Source organism: Hyaena hyaena, unplaced genomic scaffold, assembly GCF_003009895.1.
Source record: "Hyaena hyaena isolate Hyena2069 unplaced genomic scaffold, ASM300989v1 scaffold_44, whole genome shotgun sequence".
Classification (NCBI taxonomy): domain Eukaryota; kingdom Metazoa; phylum Chordata; class Mammalia; order Carnivora; family Hyaenidae; genus Hyaena; species Hyaena hyaena.
This window is the reverse complement of record NW_024080676.1, coordinates 685873-710481: the sequence shown is the minus strand read 5'-3', so window position 1 is coordinate 710481 and position 24609 is coordinate 685873. Positions and strand designations below refer to the sequence as shown.

The following is a 24609-nucleotide window of genomic DNA, read 5'->3' as shown; positions in this document are numbered from 1 at the left end:
AGGAGTATTCTGTGGGAAATGCTGATTTGGGTATGTGCCTGCCACGGAGCAAGCATATAACTGAGTGTGGACTATGTGAAAAGCAAACCTAACAGTTGAGTGTGGACTATGTGAAAAGCAAACCTAACAGTTATGGGAGCACATCTCTGGATGCCTTTGAGAAGGTCATTTTGCCTGTAGTTCCTGCAAATCTATTTTTTTTACCCCCAGTGATCAAAACAGATATCAAGAGATGAGAATTTACTGCCTATTGTTGTTCCTGCCAGGCTAAGAAAGCTAGGTGACATGAGGTGACAAATTTTATTCTGTTTCTTTGTAGCTAATCTGGAAAGGGCTGAACAAAAAATTCTTAGGTCTTTTTATTTATTAAGTCCCAACATCAAAATAGTGCCTTTCTTGTACCACCTGGGTTGTTCATAAAATAAACAGAGTTATATTAGTAGCTATTTTTTTGTAAGAGAAATAAATGTCCAGTATTTTTATAAAACTATTTATATTCTGTTTTAGAGAGTTGGCTGTAGTGACGCAGAACCTAGGTTTCAGAGAAATATAGACAGGATAGACTAAATGGGGAAGATACTGTTCTTTTTTTTTTTTTTTAAGAGTACATGAATTTATTTTAGAGGGAAACTCTTTTCAAAAGCTAGAGAGCTCAAGAAGTTCATTTTTAGAGTGTAACCTAATGGAAAGTTACACCAGGAACTCACGGACTCAAACAGGAAATATATTTGTCTTTAAACTTAGGTTTTATTTTGTAATACCGGGACAGGAAATATATTTGTCTTTAAACTTAGGTTTTATTTTGTAATACCGGGTAGCATTATTGTGTTACATTTATTAACAGAGTCTAACTGCTGGTATCTTTCTTGTAGTCATGTGGAATGGCCTTTGCTGTATAAACTCTATTTGGCCATAGAGTTAACAATAAAAATTTTTTGAGTGATATAAAATATTGCCTAGTTTAGTAGGGTAAAGATGTCATAACCACATCTACATCTATACTGCCACATCTTAATTTATGTATTCTCATTTATGTGTTCCACTTGTTATTAGTGCAAATGCCTATTCCCAAATTGGATTAGCTTGAATGGCAGGGAAAACTCCATCATCTTTAGTCCTGCAACCAGAGAAGTTATCAGCCTTTGTTATCAGTTTAATATTCACTCTGCTGTCAGGGCCAGTCTGAACCTTTGAGCGAATAAAACTACGTGAATAAAGACTATTTTTCCATTTATCTTAAAAAATGTCTGGGGAAAGGAAAAATAACTGCTGAAGACTCTTAGCAATGATAGGGACTATATTAAAAGACAGTGATTTTTTAGCAGCAAAAACAGCTCTAATTTTTATGCTTCTTCCTGAGTATCAATCCAGTTATTTCTGTGCTATACATACCTTTACACAAAATGGTGGTTTTATCTAGACCCTGTAATCTACAGTAGTGTATTCTATTGTAAAAGTCACAATTCAGGATACATTTTTTTTTTTTTTGGTACGATTCACTGTGTACTTTGGCTTCTAATAAAACATCTGTTGTTCAAGAAAATAATTTTAACTGTAGAAACTTCCATATTTGTTTCAGGTCGGTCTTCTCTTTTTCCCTTTGAAGATGCCTTCCTGGATGACAGTCACGGTGATCAATCCTTGTCTTCTGGCTTAAGTTCCCCCACTCGCTGTCAAAATGGAGAACGAGTAGAACGTTACTCCAGAAAGGTGTTTGTTGGAGGCCTTCCTCCTGATATCGATGAAGGTATGATGCATTCATTAATGACTTTATAAAGGCCAGGTTTGTGCTTTGTGTGACTCGACCCTGCTCTCCCCTCCAAGCAGCTTAAGGGCATTCATATTTTAGTGTTCAGAGGATGAAAGTATTCGATAGATGGGCAAGTAATAGATTGTGCACTTCAGGTCTGCTGTTCAAATGTGTTTATATATAGCAGTCTCCCAACAGTTTCTTGTTTCCTAGTCATTCCTTTGAGGATATGTTTGAAAATAATCATTGAAAATATTTATGAAACTCTTTATAAGCCCATTATTGTGCTAAGCACTTCACATTACATTATCTCATTTAATCCTTATAGCTGTCTGTAAGTCATATCCTACCAATGCCATTTTATAGATAAAGAAACTCAGGATCAGAGAGAGACAATTTGTCTGAGCTTATGTAGTTAAGGGTGCAGCTGGTGTTCAGAATTAGTCCGATCCCAGCACTTTTGCTCATATTCACACCATCCCATCTCATATTTTAATATAGAGGTCTATTAGTAAAAAGCCCCCTCCTTGCCTTTAAAAGAATTAAGACTAATTAGAATTTTTCTTAATAATATTTTTGAGGTACTGTCAACCCAAAAGTGAGTTTTCATTTATGCCTAAAGCCAATCAGCACATAGTAGGTTGTTAGTAAATATTTGTTGAAGGGACGAATGAAATGAAATTGTGACAGAGTCAACCTAAGGGAAAAAACAACTCTAGTTCTCGTAGGCTTTGGATCTGCTATAAAAATATTTTTAAAACAGTTGCTTTGTCAGCATTGTTGTAGCTACGACATTTCTCTAATTGGTCATGATTTTCTTTTTCATGGTGATAGAGGAATAGTCTTTAAAAGTAATTTTATTTTAGGAGCACCTGGGTGACTCATTTGGTTGGGCGTCTGACTCTTGATTTTGGCTCAGGTGGTAATCTTGTGATTTTTGGGATCCAGACCCATGTGGGGCTCTGCGCTGACAGTACAGAGACTGGTTGGGATTCTCTCTCTCCCTCTCTCTCTCTCTGCCCCCTACCACTTGTGTGCATGTGCACATACCCTCTCTCTCACTCTCTCAAATAAACTTAAAAAAAAAAAAATTTGGGGGGGGGCACCTGGGTGGCTCAGTCAGTTAAGCGTCTGACTTCGGCTCAGGTCATGATCTCACAGTTCGTGCGTTCGAGCCCCAGCTCAGAGCCTGGAGCGTGCTTCAGATTCTGTATTTCCCTCTCTCTCTGACCCTCCCCTACTCACGCTGTGTCTCTCTCAGAAAGAAAGAAAACATTAAAAAATTTTTCTTCTAATATTTTTTAAAAATAAAAATTATTTTATTTTAGACTTATTTAAGGTTGTACAGAGCTGGAGACTCATTTTCTACCAAAGAATTCTCATACTGGTGTTAATTAATCTCATCTATCAATTGGATTTTTTTTAAGACAAAGTTTAGATCATGACTGAGAGAGTGGCAACTTAAATTTGAGTGCGGGCTAAGTTATAACCTTCTTTGAGTCAGAAGTCAGAAGGAAAAGGTAAATTTATTGAATTATAACTTTGGAAACATTTTCTTTATAGGATGTGTTGTAGGTAAGTATGAGAGAAATAGATCATTGGTTTTAACTTTTATCACCAAATAGAATTACCTACTTTTTGCCCCTACTCTTCACCAAAAGAATTTTATTTATTTATTTTTTTTTAAATTTATTTTGAGAGAGAATCAGTGGGAGAGGGACAGAGAGAGATGGGCACTAAGGATCTAAAGCAGGCCCTGTGCTGACAGCAGAGAGCCTGATGCGGGGCTCTAACTCACAAACTGTAAGATCATGACCTGAGCTGAAGACAGACACTTAACCGACTGAGCCACCCAGGTGTCCCAAGAATTGTGTCTATTTCTAAAATATTAGAGATTCATAATCTTAGATTACTAATAATCATAACCTAAGATTAGTAATCTTAGATATTTTAGAGATCATTTTACATAAATGAAGCATATTTGAAATGTTTCGTATACTTTTGCCTTTTTTCCAAAAACAGAGAACGTTCCTATTTTTAGAGGCTTTTTTTTTTAACTTGACTGATGTCAAGTCACTTTAACTGATGTCAAGTCACCTTAACTAATGTCAGATTTTTTTCCTCCAAACTCTTTATATCAAATTTATTGGCAGTGAAGAGCAATGAATTATAGTTAGAAACACATTTTGCATGGTTGAAAGTGAATAACCAAATGTACCCAGCAAACAATTGTATTTCACTTAGTAGGTTTCACTTCTGTAAAAATGCTTTTGAAATAGCTCTCAAAAACATTTTTTAAATAAAAAGGCATGCTTTATGCTATTCTGTGTGCAGTATTTTTTTTTTTTTTTTTTTACTCTTTGCTAATATTCCTTCCTTGTTTTATAGATGAGATCACTGCCAGCTTTCGCAGGTTTGGACCTCTCGTTGTAGACTGGCCTCACAAAGCTGAAAGCAAGTCGTATTTTCCTCCCAAAGGTAATGCACTTAAAATGTCTCCACCGCCTGCCTGTTGGAGAGCTAGCATGCAGTTCAATAAAATTATGATAGCTTTTTAATGCTTGAAATAGCAGTTGGCTTTTTTCCCCTAATTAAGAAAATATTTTAATGTTGATCGTCTTTCCGTGTCTTACTGTTTCCACTTTGAGACTGTTCCCCCCAGGAGCACACTGATTGTTTTCAAGGCATCTATTTATTATATTGACAGTGAGATTCTGTGAGTCTTGTGTGAGTGAGACTTGTCCTAAGTTTTCATTATTTGGGAGGAGAAAAAATCTAGGATTTTGAGGAATGTCAGTGATTGGAAAGGAAAAGATTATTTAGAGTCAAATTTTATTTGTATCCCAATGTCCTGTGGTTTTATAGGCCTTATAAGCCCCAAACTTTGAAAACCTAGTGGCTGCAAAATGACATTGTATGAAATTAGCTTTATTCATGTCTATATTAAAAAAATTCTTTTTAATGTTTATTAGTTTTTGAGAGGCAGCGCGAGCAGGGGAGGGGCAGAGAGAGAGGGAGACACAGAATTGGAAACAGGCTCCAAGCTCTGAGCTGTCAGCCCAGAGTCTGACACCGGGCTCAATCTCATGTGAGATTATGACCTGAGCTGAAGTTGGATGCTTAACTGACTGAGCCACCCAGGCACACCTATTCATGTCTGTATTTTAAGTGACTTAGTTTGTTGAGGGGTGGAGGGCAAACTAGCAAAGAACTCTTCACATGAACCCTTCCCTTATTTTTGGTAGGCTTTTTTGGTAATTTACCAAGACCTGAAAATATATTACTTTGTTCACAGTCTGTAATTTCTGCAGAATTCAGGGAACTTTTCTAGTGATATTAACTCTAGTAAATTCCTAGAATTATATAGAAGAGTGTTTGGGGTTAAAAAGGAAGTTTTCTTCATGTGTTATTCTGTAGATTGGTTTCTTCTCCAAAGAATTGTTTTTTTGATATGAAATATTGTGTAACATTACTCCCACAAGAAGATGGGTCAAAATACTTCTCTTTCCTGTGCTTTGTACAGGAATGAAATTATAGCTTAACCTGGGAAAGGTGGGTAGCTTCCCCTTATGTCTGGTTCATTAGGTTTCTTTGCCACCTATATTTCTCCTCATTCTCTCAACAACCTGTGAAAATAAGTTACTCACTAAATATAGGGCTGTTTACTTTTAACATTTCCTTTTTAATTCTCTTCAAGAATTTTTAAAGTTAAAAAAATAAGTTCTATAGTAAGCCGAAAAGATAAAAATCACAAGCTGATTATTCCATTGAAGGAATCTATTCACCACTTTGTGGTACATGTTTAACCCTGTGTAAAGACACATGTTTAAAACACGTTTCTAAGAGTGCTAATAATTCCTTGAATCAAAGTAGTGTTATTTCAGTAAACGGATGAGTTCACCACACTGTGCCACAGGTAATATGCTCTGTAAAGTCACCTGTATAAAAAAATATTCCTAAGAGTACTAGTTGCCTGTGAGCAGCAAGACTGTGTTATCTCAGTGAAAGAATGTGTTCACTACGCTGTGGTGCATGTATCACACTATCTAAAATTACATGTATAAAAGATATTTCTAACAGTACTAGTGGGAAAAAAAAATCATCACACTGAGGAGGTTATAAAAATACCTCTAGTATAAAAGGTGTCAGGTAATCTGATCATCATAAAAAATGAAGATGGGGCACCTGGCTGGTTCAATCTGTTAAGTGTCCGACTTCGGCTCTGGTCGTGATCTCTCAGTTCGTAAGTCCAAGCCCCACGTGGGGCTCTCCACTCTTAGTACGGAACCCACTTTAGATCCTCTGTCTCCCTCCCTCTCTGCCCTTTCCCTGCTCTCTTTCTCTCTCTCTCAAATATAAATAAAAAGATAAACCTGTATAGTCATATCTGAAGAAAATTATCCAAATCTACATCTATCAGACGTAGATATAATCACTGTATACATTTTATTAAATACCCTTCTGTTGTTTCTTTATGAACATAAACATTTATATGAGATTTTGCATTTACATAAATGGGATCACACTATTCATGCTGTTTAATAACCTGCTTCTCCCCTCAGCAATATCAACATCTTTCTGTAAGAGACCTATATTATCTTACTGATTGCTTTCAATTTAATCCATCCTAGCAATGGACACTTCAGTTACTTCCAACTGTTTCATCTCATGGATCACACTTCAGTGACTGTCCTTATGCCTTCATCTTTTTGCCCTTTATCATTACCTCTTAGGGTGAATTTCCAGAAGTGAGGTACATATTTTTTATACAGATCACAAAGCTGCTCTTAAGAAAAGTCATATATGGGGACACGTGGATGGCTCAGTTGGTTAAGTGTCTGACTTTGGCTCAGGTCGTGAACTTGCTGTTGTTGGGTTTGAGCCCTGCATTGGGCCCTGTGCTGACAGCTCAAAGCCTGGAGCCTGCTTTGGATTCTGTGTCTCCCTTTCTCTCTGCCCCTCTTCTGCTCGTGCTCTGTCTGTCTCTCTCTCTCAAAAATAAATAAACATTAAAACAAAAAGTCATATATGTTTATGTTCCCACCAGTATTATCTGATTTGTTAAACTCCATTTTATTGAGTCTGAGGAAATGACTCTTTTTCAGTTTTTGCCAATCTGATGATTAAAATAATATCCCCACACATTTTTGGGCATTCTTTTCTCTTTACTGGCCTTTGAATATATTTTACTTTTTTCGATTGACTTTTCATTTCTGTCTGGACTTTATATTGGAGTAAGACACAGGAAGGGATCCAGTTGTATTTTTCCTGGTAGTATACCAGTCATCTCAATAGTTACTTATTGATGAATACATTTTTTTCCTCATTGATTTGAAGCATTAGAAATAAGTGTTGATTGAAACATTATCTCTTCATTTTTATATATAGTTTTTTATTTTGAGAGAGAGAGAAAGCATAAGCTGGGGAGGGGCAGAGGCTGGGGGGAGGAGAGAGAATCTCAAGCAGGCTCCATGCTCTCAGCTCAGAGCCCGACATGGGGTTGGAACTCCCGAACTGTGAGATCATGACCTGAGCTGAAATCAAGAGCTGGACACTTAGCCAGCAGAACCACCCAGATACCCTTTGGAAGGTTGTTTCTTCTCTTTTTCAGTGGAATGCATTAAGTTTCTCTGGAACCACTCCATCCAATGTGGTAGTCACTAGCCACATGTAGCTAATGAGCACTTGAAATATGATTAATTTGAATTGAACTATGCTATAAGTTGAAAATATACCCTGGATTTTGAAGGCTTAGTTTTAGAAAAAAAAGTAAAAGATCTCATTAGTAATTTTGTTTTCATGTTAGAATGATAATTTTTTGATATATTGGATTAAATAAAAGATACTAAAATGAACTTCACCTGTTTCTTTTTACCTTTTAAATATAAATATTAGAAAATTTTGTTATTTGTATTTTAAAGTTTATTTTGAGAGAGAGAGAAAGACTGTGTGTGTGTGTGTGTGTGTGTGTGTGTGTGTGTGTGTAAGAGAGAGAGAGAAAGAGAGGGAGGGGCAGAGAGAGAGAATCCCAAACTTGGGGGTTTGAACCCATGAACCATGAGATCATGACCTGAGCTGTAATCAGGAGTCAGACGTTTAACTGATTGAGCCACCCAGGAGCCTCTAGAAAAAAAAAATGTGTCTTTAATTAATTAATTAATTTGTTAATTTACATCCAAGTTAATTAGCATATAGTGCTATAATGATTTCAGGAGTAGATTCCAGTGATTCATCCCCTATGTATAATACCCAGTGTTCATCCCAATAAGTCTCTTCCTTAAGCCCCTTACTCATTTAGCCCATCCCCCTACCCCCAGCCCCTCCACCGCTCTCTGTTTGTTCTCTATATTTAAAAGTCTCTTGTTTTTCCCTCTTCCTTGTTTTTATATTATTTTTGCTCCCCTTCCTTTATGTTCATCTGTTTTATATCTTAAAATCCTCATAGGAGTGAAGTCATATATTTGTTTTTCTCTGACTAATTTCACTTAACATAATATCCTCTGTTTCCATCCACGAAATTACAAATGGCAAGATTTCATTCTTTTTGATTGCTGAGTAATACTCTATTCTATGTATGAATATGTGTGTGTATATACACATTTATATACACACCACATCTTCTTTATCCATTAATCTGTAGGTGGACATTTGGGCTCTTTTCATATTTTAGCTGTTGTCAACAGTACTGGTATAAACATGTGCCCCTTTGGTTTTTTGTTTTTTTTTTTTAAAGTAATTTTTTTTTTTAATGTTTTATTTCTAGGAGAGAGAGAGAGAGAGAGACAGCGTGAGCAGGGGAGGGTCAGAGAGAGAGGGAGTCACAGACTGAAACAGGCTCCAGGCTCTGAGCTGGCAGTCAGCACAGAGCCCGACGCGGGGCTCGAACCCACGAACCGCGAGATCATGACCTAAGCGAAAGTCGGATGCTTAACCGACTAAGCCACCCAGGCGCCCCATGCATGTGCCCCTTTGAAACACCATACCAGTATCCCTTGGATAAATATCTAGGAGTGCAATTGCTGGGTCATAGGGTAGTTCTATTTTTAATATTTTGAGGCTCTTCTACATTGTTTGCTAGCGTGGCTGCACCAGGTTGCATCCCCACCAGCAGTGCAGAAGAGATCCTCTTTCTCCGCATCCTCACCAACATCTGTTGATGCCTGAGTTCTTAATTTTAGCCATTCTGATAGGTGTGAGGTGGTATCTCATTGTGGTTTTGATTTGTATTTCCCGGATGATGAGTGATGTAGAGCATTTTTTTCATGTGTTGGTTGGCCATCTGGATGTCTTCTTTGAAGAAGTATGTATTCATGTCTTTTGCCCATTTCTTCACTCGATTGTTTTTTGCATGTTGAGTTTGATAAGTTCTTTACAGATAAACTGACCCTTTTTGTGATATGTCATTTGCAAATATCTTCTCCCATTCTGTCGGTTGCCTTTTAGTTTTGCTGATTGTTTCCTTCACTGTACAGAAGCTGTTTATCTGGATGAGGTCCCGATAGTTCATTTACACTTTTGTTTCACTTGCCTTCGGAGGTGTGTTGAGTAAGAAGTTGCCATGGCTTAGGTCAAAGACATGTTGCCTGCTTTCTCCTCTAGGATTTTGATGGCTTCCTGTCATATTTAGGTCTTTCATCCATTTTGAATTTTTTTTTGTGTAGGGTGTAAGAAACTGGTCCAGGTTCATTTTTCTGCATGTCACTGTCCAGTTTTCCCAGCACTATTTGCTGAAGAGACTGTCTTTATTCCACTGGATATTTTTTCCTGCTTTGTCAAAGATTAGTTGGCCATAAGTTTGTGGGTGCTCCTAGAAAATTTTAAATTACATATGCGACTCATATTTCTATTGTAAATGACTTCCCTAAAATAAGGATCAGTAAACTACCTGTTTTCATATGACCTGTAAGCTAAGGGTGGTTTTTATGTTTTTAAGGGTTGTAAAAACACACATGCAAGAAGAATATGTAGCAGAGACTATACATGGCTCTCAAATCCCTTCGAAGAAAGTTAATGTTGACTCCTGCTCTAAAATAGTCTGGGAAGCTATTCATTTCACTTCTGAGGCATCCAGTGATGAAGGAAGCAGTCAGTATATTTTAGAGAAATCTGTTTAGTTCTTGAATTTTGCTTTCAGTTGAGTCAGATGCTTCTCTGCAATCTTTACATACTGGCTAATTGTGCCCCATGAAGTAAAATAGAATAAGTCTTTATTGTGTTGTCTGTTGATACTTAAAGGACTAACAGTCTTTATGTCTTCTCTTTTGAAAGATAAATATTTTCATTTCTCTCAGTAATACTTTATGTCTAGTGGATTCTGTATCACCATTATTCTCATCTGCCTTTTTTTGTATATATGTCATGTTTACAATATCCTACCTAAATTTGTTACTGAGACTTAAAGAGAATATTTGGGTTGGTCTGAGCAGTACAAAGTTTAGTAGTTCTGTTAACTCCATGGTTTTTGATACCATTCCTATATAATAGTATAATAATAAAGAACTATGAAACATTAGATCTGGTTTATTAGCCTTTACTAGCCTTTATTCTACACCTGAGGCTAAGTGTTCAGATGGGCTGGTGACATCTAGGGGTCTCCCAATTCTGATCTACAGTCTTGCGTAGCAGATTGCCTTTCCTGTGATTAGGAATTAGGATGAGAAATAATTATACAGTTGGCTCCTGCTGTATTTTGCTTTCAGCTAAAATCTGAAGGTTGACCTGTTTTGAGAGGACCTAAAGAAATTTGATGTTATTCCAAGATGGAAGTAATTTTGAGAATCCATGCCCATTGCTCTGAATGTTGAGAACATCTAAGGAGTTCACCCTTACTATTCTTTTTTTTTTTTTTATCTTTATTTATTTTGAGAGAGAGTACTAGTGGGGGAGGGACAGAGAGAATTTCAGGTAGGCTCTGCACTGTCAGAGCAGAACCTGATGTGGGGCTTGATCCCATGGACTGTGAGATCATGACCTGAGCCTAAATCAAGAGTCAGATGCTTAACTGACTAAGCCACCCAGGTGTCCCTCATCCCAACTGTTATATGCCTTCTTACTAATGCCCCTTTGTGCTATTTCTACTTTTCCTTAAATTCCTTAGGTTTTAATTCAGGTCCGTGCCTTATGGAAATGCCCTTCATGCCAAGTATACTTTTCTTTAGTCCCTTAGGTTGGCCATTAGGTACAGTTTGTTTGGCTATACATTTTGGTTTATGTGTAAGTAGAAAGGAAAACATAAGCCATCTATTGAACCCTTCAGCCTTTGTCTCAGAAAGTATTTGCCTAATTTAATACACAATCATTCATCTGGCAGGTTTACCTGTACAGATAGGGAGTAGGGTTTGTAAAACCATGACCATTCCAGTGGACTGTGAAGAGCTTACAATCCATGTAGAGAAACAGTGGCCAGCACATCAGTTGTCCCCTTAAGTGTTGTGTGGCCAACACAGTGGAAGGTAATGGAGTCTGGGGCTCTCTCCAGCACACAAGACCACTGAGGTATTTGATTAGCCATTTGAGGATATGCAAAGTCCTGTGGATCAGTTTGTGTGTAGGCCACAGCAGATAATTCCTCGTTGTTTTCCAGAACACCACTGAGAACATGAAAATTGGAGGAAGGCATGGGAGTCAGAATGTGTGTTTTCATATTTGGTCTCAGACCTTATAACTTCTAGTCCTGTGGGGAAAAGAAGAAATTAGTCAACTAATCACAAAAATAAACACAATTATAAACTGTAGTAGTTCTGTAAAGAAAAAAGAGAGAGTGCAGTGACTCTAAAAAGTGGGCATCAATTTAGAGGAAATTGGTGGAAAAACATGGAGAAAGCTTCTCTGAGAAGATGACAGTTAAACAGACCTGAAAATTGAGAAGTTAGTTAGGAAGTTAGGGAAGCAGTTTCCAAGTAGAAGAGTACCATATGGAAAAGACTGAGTATGAAAGGGCTTTAGTACCTTTGAATAAATGAAGTGTGTTTGGAGTATTAGAAAAGAGAAAATGATGCAAAAAAAAGAGCCTTGAAACAGAAGGATTTATTTTTCTTCCCTAAATTGATTTCATCCCCTGGAGAGAGTAGACACGGAGGCATTTGTGTGGTGTTTATCTTTTGGGTAGAGGAAGAATGGAATTGGGTCAAGTAGAAATATCAGTTTAAAGTACTTTCAAATAGCTATTGATAAAATGGAAGCAAAATCTTTCTGTGTGTTTTCTACATTTAGTTCTTGATGATGAAAAAAATCCACCTCTAGTCAAATTATTGAGGAAAAGTTTTCTGAGATCATCTTTGCATACTTTTAAATTCTGTGATAGCAAAGTTGAAATTGTGAAACCTGGAAAGAGAGGTTCTTCCATATCTTAGGGCATGAACCAAAACCCACATTCATACAGAATAGTAATAAACATCATTTATGTTTATAATAGCTTGAGTGCAGGTAATTTAAAGATAGTTATTGAAAAGGAATGGCAAGAGAACAGAATAAATGCCAACAGAGGGCTCAGGTTCTGATTCAAATGATTATGCAGCATTGGGAATATCAATCCATCAAATATTTGTTGCTTGTCAATCTGTAGAAGAGTCTATATTTGGCCTTCCAAATATAGGGGGATCTAGAGAACACTGCAGTTTCCTGGAGGAGACATGGAAACAATAGATATGAAATATTAAGTCATGGTAAAGAGCATGGATTTGGGAACTAAATTTGTCGGTCTCCTCTACATATTAGTTGTATGAACATAGGCGTGCTGTTTAACCTTTCTGTGCCTTAGTTTCATCACTTGGTAGAAGAAGGATAATGATAGTACCTATCTCAGAAGGTCATGATGAGGATTAAAATGAGTACATAAGTCCATGTGGAGTGACAGTAGCAGTACCTGCATACTGTAGATATTATGAATGATACTGTTATTTTTATTAAAATATAGATCAACGTATGGTTAATGACAAGTGAACAAAAAATATTCTCTGCACACAGAAGAGGAGCAGATTGCTGTGGGCTGTATAAGACCTTGATCTTCAAAACTAGGCAGGAAAAGAACAGGCAGAAATTGCAGGAGGCTGGAATTATGATAAATAGGATGGCTAGCCTTTACTAAGGGCTTGCTATGGCCAGGCATTGGGTTACAATTTTCTAAATCATATTTAATCTTCCCAACTGCACAAGGTAGGTACCTTAGTGTTCACATTTTATATAGAAGAAGAAACAGATTTAGAAGAGGACAGATTGTCCATGGTCATGTGTTAAGTGGTAAGACTGGGCTTTGAGCCTAAACAGGCTGGCCTCAGAGCCCATGTTTCTTAAATATTGCACTCTACTGTTCTCATGTGGGAATAAGGACAGCCCAGAGGTAGGCAGCAGGCTTAACTAAGGCAGGATTATGTGGAAACCTGACTGCCAAACCTAGGATTTAGGCTGAGTAAGCAGTGATGAAGAATACAGGCTCTGAGCAAGCTGCCTGCCTTGGATTCCTATTCCACTACTTGCCATATATGTGTCCCTGGGCTGGTTATTTTCCTAATTCTCTATTTAAAAAAAAAAAAAACCTATAAAATGGAAATAATAATAGTATCTAATTCTGTTTTGTTATGAGGATTAAATAAGAAAATGTACATAGAATACTTTCCTATTACCCAGATATCATTGAAGCCTTTTTTTTTTTCTTTTTAAAGCAAGGGAGAGGTTGAGGTATTTTTATTGAATTTTGGTGTTTTAGCCAGGGTCAGAAAAACTATTTAGGAATTTTCTGTAATCTAGCCTATAAGAAGCAATAAGGACCACAAAAACCTAAGATATTAGTAGTGAAGTATTACTAGACTGGAGGCAGTAAGAGACTGGTGTCTGAGTGATGAGTAGATCAGGATGGTGGTAGACTTGATGGTAGGGATGTGTTAAAATTTCTTCCACTGAACGGAACGTTATGGTTCTCTTGAATGCAGAGGAGTCAACTGAGAGAAAACTAGTTTGGCATGGTGATGATTTGACTAAAGACACGTAGAATTTGGTATGTCCTCACATCTGATCTGAGAAGGAATTACTAATGGGCAGTGAGTTGCGATTGCATTGTTTGGGGAAAAGACTGGGACTGGAGGCACACATCTCTTAAAAGTCATCTTTATGGAGAGGAGGGAGAAGATGAAAAACAGATAATAAGCAAATGTTGTTAGGAACCAGAAGGAAAAAGAGAACATGTCAGGAGAGACCTAAGTGAGTGAAGAACTGGGAGTATGTCTGTGGCCATGGAGGCGAAGGAAAGAAGCTTCAAGAAGAACATGAGCATCGTCAGATATTGCAGGGTTACTGAGAAGACCTCCATGGAATAGAAATGAGTGTGGGCCTCTTGTCAAGTATATGATCATACAAATTTCTATTGTTCTCTTAATTCTAGGTCTTAGTATACATTGTAATGAATTAGGAAAACCAGAGCAAAGCAATCTAGTTTGTATTGAACAAGTGTTATTTTATAAATAAGAATAATCCTGCTTCCCCAGCAGAACCAGCCATCATCATTTTTTTGTTTCCTTCCAGTCTCTATTCATATATATCCTTTTATTGCAGGGGGTGTAATTATAGCAAAGATACTGTTTTCTATCCTCCTTCTTCCCTCCCATGTCACTACATAGTTTTCATATTTTTCAAGAGTCTGCCTTATATATTGTTACACCATAATTTACTTGCTTGTTGGTCACTTAGGCTATTATAAATAATGTTCCTGTCAATATATCCTTGTATCTGGCTTTTTCTTTCATGGTATTTTCTTTAGGATAAATTTGCAGAAGCTTAACCGGAGTTAAAAGAAATGAGAATGTTAATGACTCCAGATTCGATATCACATGGCTTCCCAAAGCAATTTTCCCTATGTACTTTATGCTAATTTGGACATCTGCAGCCCCATTTTTGCTTAGTTCCAAGTTAGATAGATGGTACATTACAGTTGTGTACTTACCTTTCGCCTGTGTGTTTGGAATAGAATGGACTCCTTCAGAAGCCAGAAACCACATTGGTATGAGTCTTGTATTGGAAGCATTTAAACCTTTCCTCTCAGGTTCTCTCTGTTGAATCTTGGGTGTTCTTTGAAATCATTGCCTATCATTCTCTCCCTTACCTACTCTGGCTACATTGACATCTTTGCTGTTCCTTGAGGCCCACTCAGGCCCCTCAAGGCTTTAGTACTTTCTTTTGTCTGAAACCATCTTTTCGCAGATTTCTGAATGGGCTATTCACCTCTTCCCTTAGGCAGACCTCTACTCAAATGACCTTAACAGAAGTATCTTTCCTGATTTCCTTATCTAAAATAGCAGTCTCTCTGTCTTCTATCTTCTGTCTTACTGCTCTGTGCCTTGCATACCTGCCTCAGTAGCTGGCCCTTAGATATTTGTTAAATGAATGAATTTTATCTTTGCAAATGATGAGTTTGCTCCTAGAGTATTAGAGCAGAAGTCCCTCACCTTTTAGAGGTAAGAAGTTCCTTAAAAGTCATCTCATTTTAATACAATCATCATCTTAAACTGAGATTCGAAGAGGTGAGGTGTCTTACTAAAAGCGCACAGCTGTTATCAGACTGGGACCTAGCAGAACAATAGTTTATGCTGTTTTATCTGGGTGAATTATAAAGGAAATAATTTTTATTTGTTTGACTAGTATGTATCATGTGTGGGAAGGGAATATTGGTTTAAACTTGGACTTTAGAAATTCTAAGACTTAAACATAATTGATAAATTATGCTGTTAATTACAAGACTGGATTTTATCTAAAAATTAACAACTTAAGTTGTATGACTTATGAGATAGTTTCTCGGCTATTTAAAAATGAAAGTGGTCCTTGGCTTTTTCCTGAATTCTTCTGTTCTATTGGTCACACTCACATAACAAGGGTACTTACAAGAGCTGGTTTAGGCTAAGGCTGTAGCTATCAGCATGGGATTACATCCCAGACAGCTTAACCATGAGAGTCTGCCTCTTTGGTGATGCCACACCATTACTGGACATGGGTACACTGCTTTGTAGTTGAGTTCTTTGACCACAAGGGTCAGACGTTCTCTTGTACTACTTCAAATTAGGGATGTGGTGACAAGGAAAGCCCCAAAATAGGAACTGTGCTAGAAACAGGTATAATGGAGGTTCATGCTGCAGAGTCAAACAGTGGGAGCTGTTCATTCTTCATTGTTCCTGTTCCGCCATTATCATGACTCAGTTCTTCTCTGCATGTGTGCTCATCTCCGAATGTACTTCCAGTGGGAAAACTGTTCTCATATTTCTAGTTGAATTCCAGAAAGAGGTAATCTGATTGGCCCAGTTCATTTTTTAACACCTAGCTGTGACATAGGCCATCCTAAAGACATTGGCCATACAGTCCTTGACTACTTAATAAAGAAACAGCTTAACTTCTGCTTCTGTGAATGTGGAGCTGTGAATGTGACTTCTAGAAAGATAAATTGGGCATGACAAGCTTTTATGATGATGACAAAAGGCTCTTCCTAGGAGAATAGACCTTGTCCAAAGTTGCTGTCACTAGAGCTACAAACAAAAAATGTCTGGCCACCCTGAGCCTTCTACCCCTCCTAGTTCTATACCCCTAAGCAGCTGCTGTTGATACCACCAGTAGTCTCACCTCTTGCAGTGGCGCTGGGACCAGGGAGAAGAGCTGGCATCTCCTGGGCAGTGAGATGCAGTACACTGTTCCAGACTTCTGGGACGAAGGTAAGGACAGAAGCCAGCTGCAGATGTTGGACAGGAGATGAGCCACGTGGCTCCGAAACTGTTCAGAAGTTGGTGATGCTGGCAGTGCAGTGCAGGAATCTCAGCCCAGTTGGGCAGCCAGTTTGAATTCTGGGCGTCCAGGATTCAGGTACACAGCCGGGTCAATGGGAACAGTAACAAGCATGCAGTTTATGCAGGAATGACACGTGCCTTTCAGGCTGCTGATTGAAAGTATGTACTTCTGAGTGGCTGTTTTTGCTGGTGATTGTCATATATTTCTTCTGCACTGGCCAGGCTCCGTGACTGCTGGTCCTAGGGACCAAGGTCATGCAGTTGTGGAAAGTGTACAGTACCAGCGTGGTTTGTGAATCTGGCACAAGCCAGGCCACATGGGTTTCAGATTAGCTTTTCTGCAGCCAGCTAAAGAGATACTGTTTGAAGAACAGGAAAGAAGACTCTACTTCAAATGGACAAAAATAAATCATTGTGAAGCTGCATAGGCTGGAATAATAGCATCTATTTCTTTTTCCTTCAGTTTATCTAAATCTGGCTTTGGAAAGAAAAGTTTTCAAACTTCACATTTTTTTCCCTTGTAGTATAACTTGAATGGAAATAAGTCAGTGTTGTTTTAGGCCCAGATTCCAAGTTTTTCCACTTTCTGAGTTACATAAGCTGATCCAAGTTGGGAAACTAAAGGGTTTTAGCCTGTACTTAACCTTTTGCAGTTGGTAAACTTTTGAGTAATACTTTGCTTTTTTTTTTTAAAGCAGATCCTAGCTTATAATACTTATACTCTTTAGTGAATTCTGTATTTTTATATTTAATCGATTGAATTTCATTCTCAGGAAGGATTTTCTTATAAAATCATGGAAACTGTACTGCAGGGCAGGAAGAATGGGCTTTTTGTTTTGTTTTGTCCTATTTAGACAGGAGCAGTATCCTATTATTGCATTTAAAATCTTACCCCACCCTTAGTTTAAATTGTTTTTTAAACACCTATCTCTTTTGCATTGTATTGAAGGTGAATAGTAAGAGTTTTTGATTTCAAAGCACTTCTAGTTTGAGGGACTGTATAGAGAGGCATAGGTAGGGGCACCTGGGTAGCGTAGCCAGTCAAGCATCCACTTTGGCTCAGGTCATGATCTCATCACTCATGAGTATGAGCCCCACATTGGGCTCTCTGCTCACAGCTCAGAGCCTGGAGCCCGCTTCAGATTGTGTCCCTCCCCAACTCGTGCGCTCATGCTCTCTCTCTGTCTCAAAAATAATAAACATAAAAAAAAAAAGTAGGCAGAGGAATGCACAGGTGAGGAGACAAAGCCTGAGCAGCCATCTAATAATGGAGCCATCTTGTCTCTGTTACAAGCAGTATCTGTTGGGCTAAGTCCAGGCAGAGGTGCTATGAAGGGGGGAGAGGGGGAGAGAAGCCAAAACCACCCCTGATGAGAACTTTGTTTGGAAGAGAGTAGCTCTCAGGAACTGAAATGGAAGGCGCAAGTTTCACAGGCTGAGGCTGAGTGAATGTTTTAGCAAAGGGTGTGGATTGGGACAGGACTTGTTGACAGGAATTGAACGAGCAGGTGAGACCAAAGAGGATATGTTAGTTGAAAAGGTTTGGAGGGGCGTCTGGGTGGCTCAGTGAGTTAAGCGTCGGACTTTGGCTCAAGTCATGATCTCACAATTCTTGGGTTCAAGCCCCATGTCAGTCTTGAGATCTGTGCTGATAGCACAGAGCCTGGAGCCTGCTTCGGATTCTGTGTCTCCCTTGCTCTCTGTCCCTCCTCCACTTGCACTCTGTCTCCATCTCTCAAGAAAATGAATAAATGTTAAAAAAAAAAAACATTAAAAAAAAGAAGAAAAGGTTTGGAATGGGAAACTGAGAGGATCTGGCAAAAAATTTTGAAAGCTGAGAACAAAGACTTGGGTTGCCTTTCAAAATAGAATGGATAGCTTTAGCCAAGGCTTCTGTCTTGAGAAGGAGAAATAGTGGTACAGAGAAAACCTATTGGCAGCAACATCAGGAACTCACCAGAGGATTATTAAAGTACAAGGAGGAGGGGAAATTAGATTGTCAAAGTTGAAGCATTCTACAAGCAGGGTTGAGCCAAAGCTTCAACTGTAGGGAGGGAAGTGTCTAGGTTAAACATTGTCTGATGCTGAATGAGGGAGAGTAACAAGCAGTGGGGCAAGAGCTGAGTGTTTGTGGACTCAGACATGGGCAGCAGTTACTGGTTATGTGACACTGAGCAAGGTATTTAATCTCTGAGCCTCAGTTTACTCATCTGAATAATACTCATTGGGTTACTAAATGGATTATGTGAAGTGTACATACACACCAACGCAGTACTTAGGCTTGATAGATGTTAAATAATATTAGTGTTCTTCCCTCTGATAAAATGTAATGCTCAGTAATAATAAAACTGCCCAACTAGTTTGACCAGTTTCCTCCCACATCCCCAGTCTGATCTCCCGTTTTCATGGTCAGGTGCTTGTTAGAACTGACTGTGACTAGAACTGACAGACCAGCAGACTTCACAAGGACCTCTTTATGTAGGAAATGTGAGGTTATGTAAACAGAGCAGGTTTTAAGTCCAAATGCCCCAGGTCACTGCTCTGGACTGCAGGACTTTACTAAGAACATAGGAAGTAGATTGCCAATTTTCAACTCTCAGGTGGTTCTGCCCATCAAACTTGTTTTCTTGTCCATTTCCACCTTCCCCTACCACTGCCTGCCAACCCAGAAGTCCACAAAGAAACATTTACTAGTGCAGTAGAAAACACAAAACAGGCTAGAACCAAAATGTTTGAGCTTCAGCCCTATGTAGTAAATATAGTCAAAGAAATTTCTTTAGTTCTGAATCCATGGGAAATGTTCAGGAATCCAAGGACTTGGGCAGTATCTGCAGAGCCATCTCTACATCGTTTTTTCTTTTTTTAAATATTTTTTATTTATTTCTAGGAGAGAGAGAGAGAGAGACAGCGTGAGCAGGGGAGGGTCAGAGAGAGAGGGAGATACAGACTCTGAAATAGGCTCCAGGCTCTGAGCTGGCAGTCAGCACAGAGCCCGACACGGGGCTCAAACCCACGAACCGCGAGATCATGACCTAAGCGAAAGTCGGACGCTCAACCGACTAAGCCACCCAGGTGCCCCTCTACATCGTTATATCTAATGGTTTTTTATTTCTGAGAGAGAGAGAGAGAACTAGTGAGAGAGGGGCAGAGAGAGAGGGAGACACAGAATCTGAAGCAGGTTCTAGGCTCTGAGCTGTCAGCACAGAGCCTGAGCCCAAGTCGGGCCTTAAACCCAGGAATCATGAGATCATGACCTGAACCAAAGTCAGACACCCAAAAGACTGAGCCACCCAGGTGCCCCTCTACATCTTAATTTAGGCTAATTCCTTCCCTTGGAATGTCTTCCGTTTTTTCACCTATGTCATACCATTAAGATCTGCTACTGCCTACAGAAAGGCTTCCCTGATTTCTCTATCCAAATCTTCTTCACTGAGAGATATGTCTTCTCTCTATGAAGTCCAAATTTTACAAATACTTAAAAAAATACTTCTTAGAATCCTTAATGCGTTATTCTTAGAGTGCTCTGTATATTTATTCTTCATGACTTTCTTGCACTAGCTTATAAATTCCTTGAGAACAAAATCTTGCTTATGTCTGTATTCCTCTGCAGTACCTAGAGCTCATAGTAAGTGTTCATTAAATTTTGGAAATCAGATGTTTTCATCCAAGGGGGAAAATGAATAGAGAATCCAGTTAAGAAACCTACAGTGTTCTCTAGGCAGCAGGCAGGGATTTGGTGAGGTGCTTGAGCTCTGCCCACCCACTGCCCTCAATCCTATACTCTAATTAATGAGCTCTAGTCTCTGTTTTCCAAATCAGCCAACCCTTTGACCTTCTGTGCCTTGGCCTGCACTCCGTCCTGAACTTGGAATGCTCTTCCAGGAAGACTAATTATCCTCCAGCTCATATGTGGCCTTTGTTCTACAGCTTTCCCTGATGTTTGGACACCTCTGCTCCATTTGCCTCTCACCAGTGTTCTGTAGGACAGACACATCCCCAACATAACACTCTTCATGGTGTTCCTCAGTCATTTATTTATAGGTTGGAATTTTCTAGGACAGGGCTCTTTCTTGGCTTCTTTGTCTTTGTAGCTTCCTTGCCTAGCTTCGTGCCTTATACTTCATAAATATTTTTGGTTCTATTGAATCCAAAGACAGAGATACCTGAGGCAAACCAGGTAAGTCTTCTGTCCTGATTGCCAAGGTTAGTGAGAATGTTTAGAACAGACTTCTGTGGCAAAAAGTCTCTGAACTCAGGCAGCTGTGGCTGGAGAGGTGCCCTTCAGGCCTGTCTAGGAAGGTCACAGGAAATCAGGGAGCCTGGATTCTGTGCAAGGAGAAATGTGTGTGTGTGTGTTCAGACCATGGACCTTTCCTTCTGGGTCTGATCTTATTTACCATTTAACTGTCCCTTGGTCAGCTACTGTTTTATGAATGTAGCAGTGGTTTGGGGCACAGCCCTACAAGCTGAAATTGTTTTTCCATTGTAGTTGATACTTGAAACACATAAATCACTAAGAGCATTAGTTGATTTTAAGAACTGTTTGGTCTTTAAAAACACCAAACAGATGGGGCGCCTGGGTGGCTTAGTCAGTTAAGCGTCCGACTTTCGCTTAGGTCATGATCTCACGGTTCGTGGGTTCGAGCCCCGCGTCGGGCTCTGTGCTGACTGCCAGCTCAGAGCCTAGAGCCTATTTTGGAGTCTGTATCTCCCTCTCTCTCTGACCCTCCCCTGCTCACGCTGTCTCTCTCTCTCTCCTAGAAATAAATAAAAATATTTTTAAAAAAAAAAACAAAAAACAAAAAAAACCACCCAACAGTTCTTTAGAGAATGGGAGAATATATTACTGTCTTCCCCAGAAAGACCATGTGATTTTTTAGTTTTTCCCAGCAAATTTGTATTAAACATTTCAAGCCTACAAAAAAGTTGTAAAAATTATGCAACAAACATCTATATAGGCGTCCTCTAGATTCACCAGTTATCAGCATTTTGCCACATTTGCTTTGTCTTTTTTTCTGTGTGTATGTGTGTGTATAGTTATCATGTGGTTATAGACACCAAGACGTCTCACTCCTGAGTGCTTCTGCATATGTCTCCTGTGAACAAGAAAAATCCAGATTGTTCTAGTAATGTCCTTTGGAGCTATTTTTTTTAATCCAAAGTTCAAACATTTAGTCTTAACATCCAAATATGGTCTTATATTTAGTTGTCATATCTTCCTACTGTCCTTTAATTTAGACAGTTCCCTAAGCTTTTTATCTTTTGTATCATTTGATGGGTCCATGTCAGATGTTTTATAGAGTATCACTTAATTTGGAATTAATCTGATTATTTCCTCATAATGAGGTTCAAGTAAAACATTGTGAGCAGGAAGAGGAGGTAGATGATATGCTGCACTGAGAAGGACATAGTACAGAAGGACATGTTAAGTCAGTTAACATAGTACATGTTAAATCAGTTTGCCCTGTTGTTGATGATGTTAAGTTTGATCATTTGGTTAAGGTGTTGTCTGCCAGATTCCTCCATTTTAAAAGTACCTTTCTCTCCCTTTGCAAATACTGAATAATCTGTAAAGTGATTATGTTTAAGAATATGTTCAATATCTTGTATCCCTTCCCAATTCATCCAGTGGTTTTAGAATCCATTGATGATTCTTGCTTAAGTTGATTACTGGTATGATGATATTCATTTTATAAAAATCTTACTTAATTTAGTGTGATCTGTTCTTTAACTCCCTCAAATACCTTCATTCTAAATACACAACCTAAAAATACATTGAAAGCTAATAAGCATCTTTACTAAATATGACAGTTTGACCTAAATAAAACTAAATCTAAACTTCTCTTGATAATTTTGAAGTTCATCATTTCAGTTGTTCTTAATATAGTTTTGTGGGCTTTAGAGTAAATATATCTGCAGAGACCTTAAATCTTAGGACTGAAGCACAGGCTACCACTTTCTCCTACTTGAAACACTGTGAAATGATCACTGTAACAAAAGTAAGAATAAATATATAATAAATAGGCCAGTCCCTATTTGCTAATGACATGACATTTTTACCTCATCATTTTTAGATGAGACAGTATAATGGATAAAGATGGGTAACAAAAAAAAAAATGGATAAAAAATATAATGGATTAAGAATGAGGACTCCAAAAGCTGATGTAGGATTTAATCCCAAATTTAATCTCTAGATTTTAATCTCTGAGGTATCCCTTAACCTCTTGGAGCTTCAGTTTCCTTGTCTGTAAAATGATAATAATATCACCTGTATTTACCTCATAGAATTACTGTGAGAATGAAAAGAGCTAACAGATGTAAAGTGTTTATTATTAGCAAAGTGCCTGGCATGCTGTAAGCACTTAGTAACTGGTGTTTGTGGTGGTGAAGTTGGTGGTGATTGTTATTTGTACTGGGGATCAAGTATAAAAAATTATATCATGAAAAATTATGTATTTAAGAGCTCAGGAAGCATTGTTTTTGACAGGTAGCCAAGAACATTTTGGAGGTTGTTATACTTAATGTGTTCTCAGGTATTAAGAGAAAGAAAATCTTTTAATTAAATTTACCCTGCAAAAACCTGGCCAAATAAAATGGAATTATCCCAATTAAGTCCCACCCCCCACCCCAACCAACCCCATACCTGCTTGTTCCTCTTTACCTTAGAAAAGTGTGGTCAGTCCAGGCTTGTCCAAAAATCCCTCACTGTTTTACCCTTCCTCCCCTAAACAATTTGGCACCAGTGGGAAAGGAAAAGCAAGCAATTTCCTGCCATCCATTCTGCCCAACCCAGAGTTATGATGGTGATAGTGCTAAGTTCTTATTGCTTCCATTGGAGCCCATAATTCCACCCACAGACTAGCTCAGTTGAGGACTTCCCATAGCTCACAACATCTCTGAAGTCCTGCCACACTCCTCAGGTATGTGGGAAACAAGACCACCATTTCTGAAACTTGACTTTATGTTCTGTTATCTCTTAGTGGATCAGAGGGCAAGGGAGAACAGAGAGAGCTTATAATTTTTTGGCTAAGCTTTTTATATATACACCTTCCAAACTAATAGAAGAACCTGCCAGCAGGGACAGTTTAGGAAGCTTGATTTGTAGGTATAATAGGCTTTTGTTTAAAGACTGTATTAGAATCAGCAAATAATATCACATCTGATAATTCTGTCTCCTGGTGGAAATGGCTTGTGATATATGAAAGCAAAATAGTCACTTTATTATTTGTTTACAATAATATTCAGCCTTTTATTCAAATAATTTTGAAGATTTTCTTTAGTATCTAGATTACTGCACTTTATTCACTAAGCACTTGCAAATGCACAGTGAAAAGTGCATATCATTAATTTGAACTCTAATTTTTATAATGAGACTATATGCAAAACTCAGTTTTACATATTACACAAATAACTGAAAATGCAGAAAAAGAAAAATTGAAACTTGCACAATACCTGGTTTACAAAGCACCTTTATGTGTGTTATTTCATAACCTACATTTCTGTAAGATACTGAGGACAGAGACTTATTTTTTTTCCATTTTACAGAGAAAAGAGCCAGGACTCAGAAAGTTTAAGTTGATTTTCAAGTCCATGGTTCTACCACTTGCTAGATTACCTTGAACAAGTTGCTTAATCACTTTGGCAATCTCTTTAACTGTAAAACAACCAAAAGTAGTGCCTACCTCATAGAGTATATGTGATGATGAAAGAATGCACTTAGAATAGTGCCTGGTGTGGGGCACCTGGGTGGCTTAGTCGGTTAAGTGTCCGACTTTCGCTTAGGTCATCATCTCGCGGTTCGTGGGTTCGAGCCCCGCGTCGGGCTCTGTGCTGACTGCCGGCTCAGAGCCTGGAGCCTGTTTCAATCTGTGACTCCCTCTCTCTCTGACCCTCCCCTGCTCATGCTGTCTCTCTCTCTCTCTCCTAGAAATAAATAAAACATTAAAAAAAAAAAAAAGAATAGTGCCTGGTGTATAATAGATGCTCAATAAATGCTAGCTTTTATGACACACAGCTAGTAAATGTTAGGCCTTAGATCTAAATCCAGACTTTCTGATTCCTAGTCCGGAATTCTTTTCATAGTACCATGTGGAATTTGCC

The 24609-nt window shown here is 38.4% G+C and overlaps 1 protein-coding gene across 6 annotated transcripts in view; it reads left to right on the top strand.

The window, feature by feature from the left end:
• CPEB3 (cytoplasmic polyadenylation element binding protein 3) overlaps nt 1-24609 on the top strand; it is a 191860-nt gene that overhangs the window by 112264 nt on the left and 54987 nt on the right. For all 6 annotated transcript variants that reach the window (XM_039230189.1, XM_039230192.1, XM_039230191.1 and 3 more), the window contains 2 exons: nt 1580-1747; nt 4139-4228. In XM_039230189.1, the coding sequence (XP_039086120.1) occupies nt 1580-1747; nt 4139-4228 (258 nt within the window). The remainder of the gene's footprint in view (nt 1-1579; nt 1748-4138; nt 4229-24609) is intronic.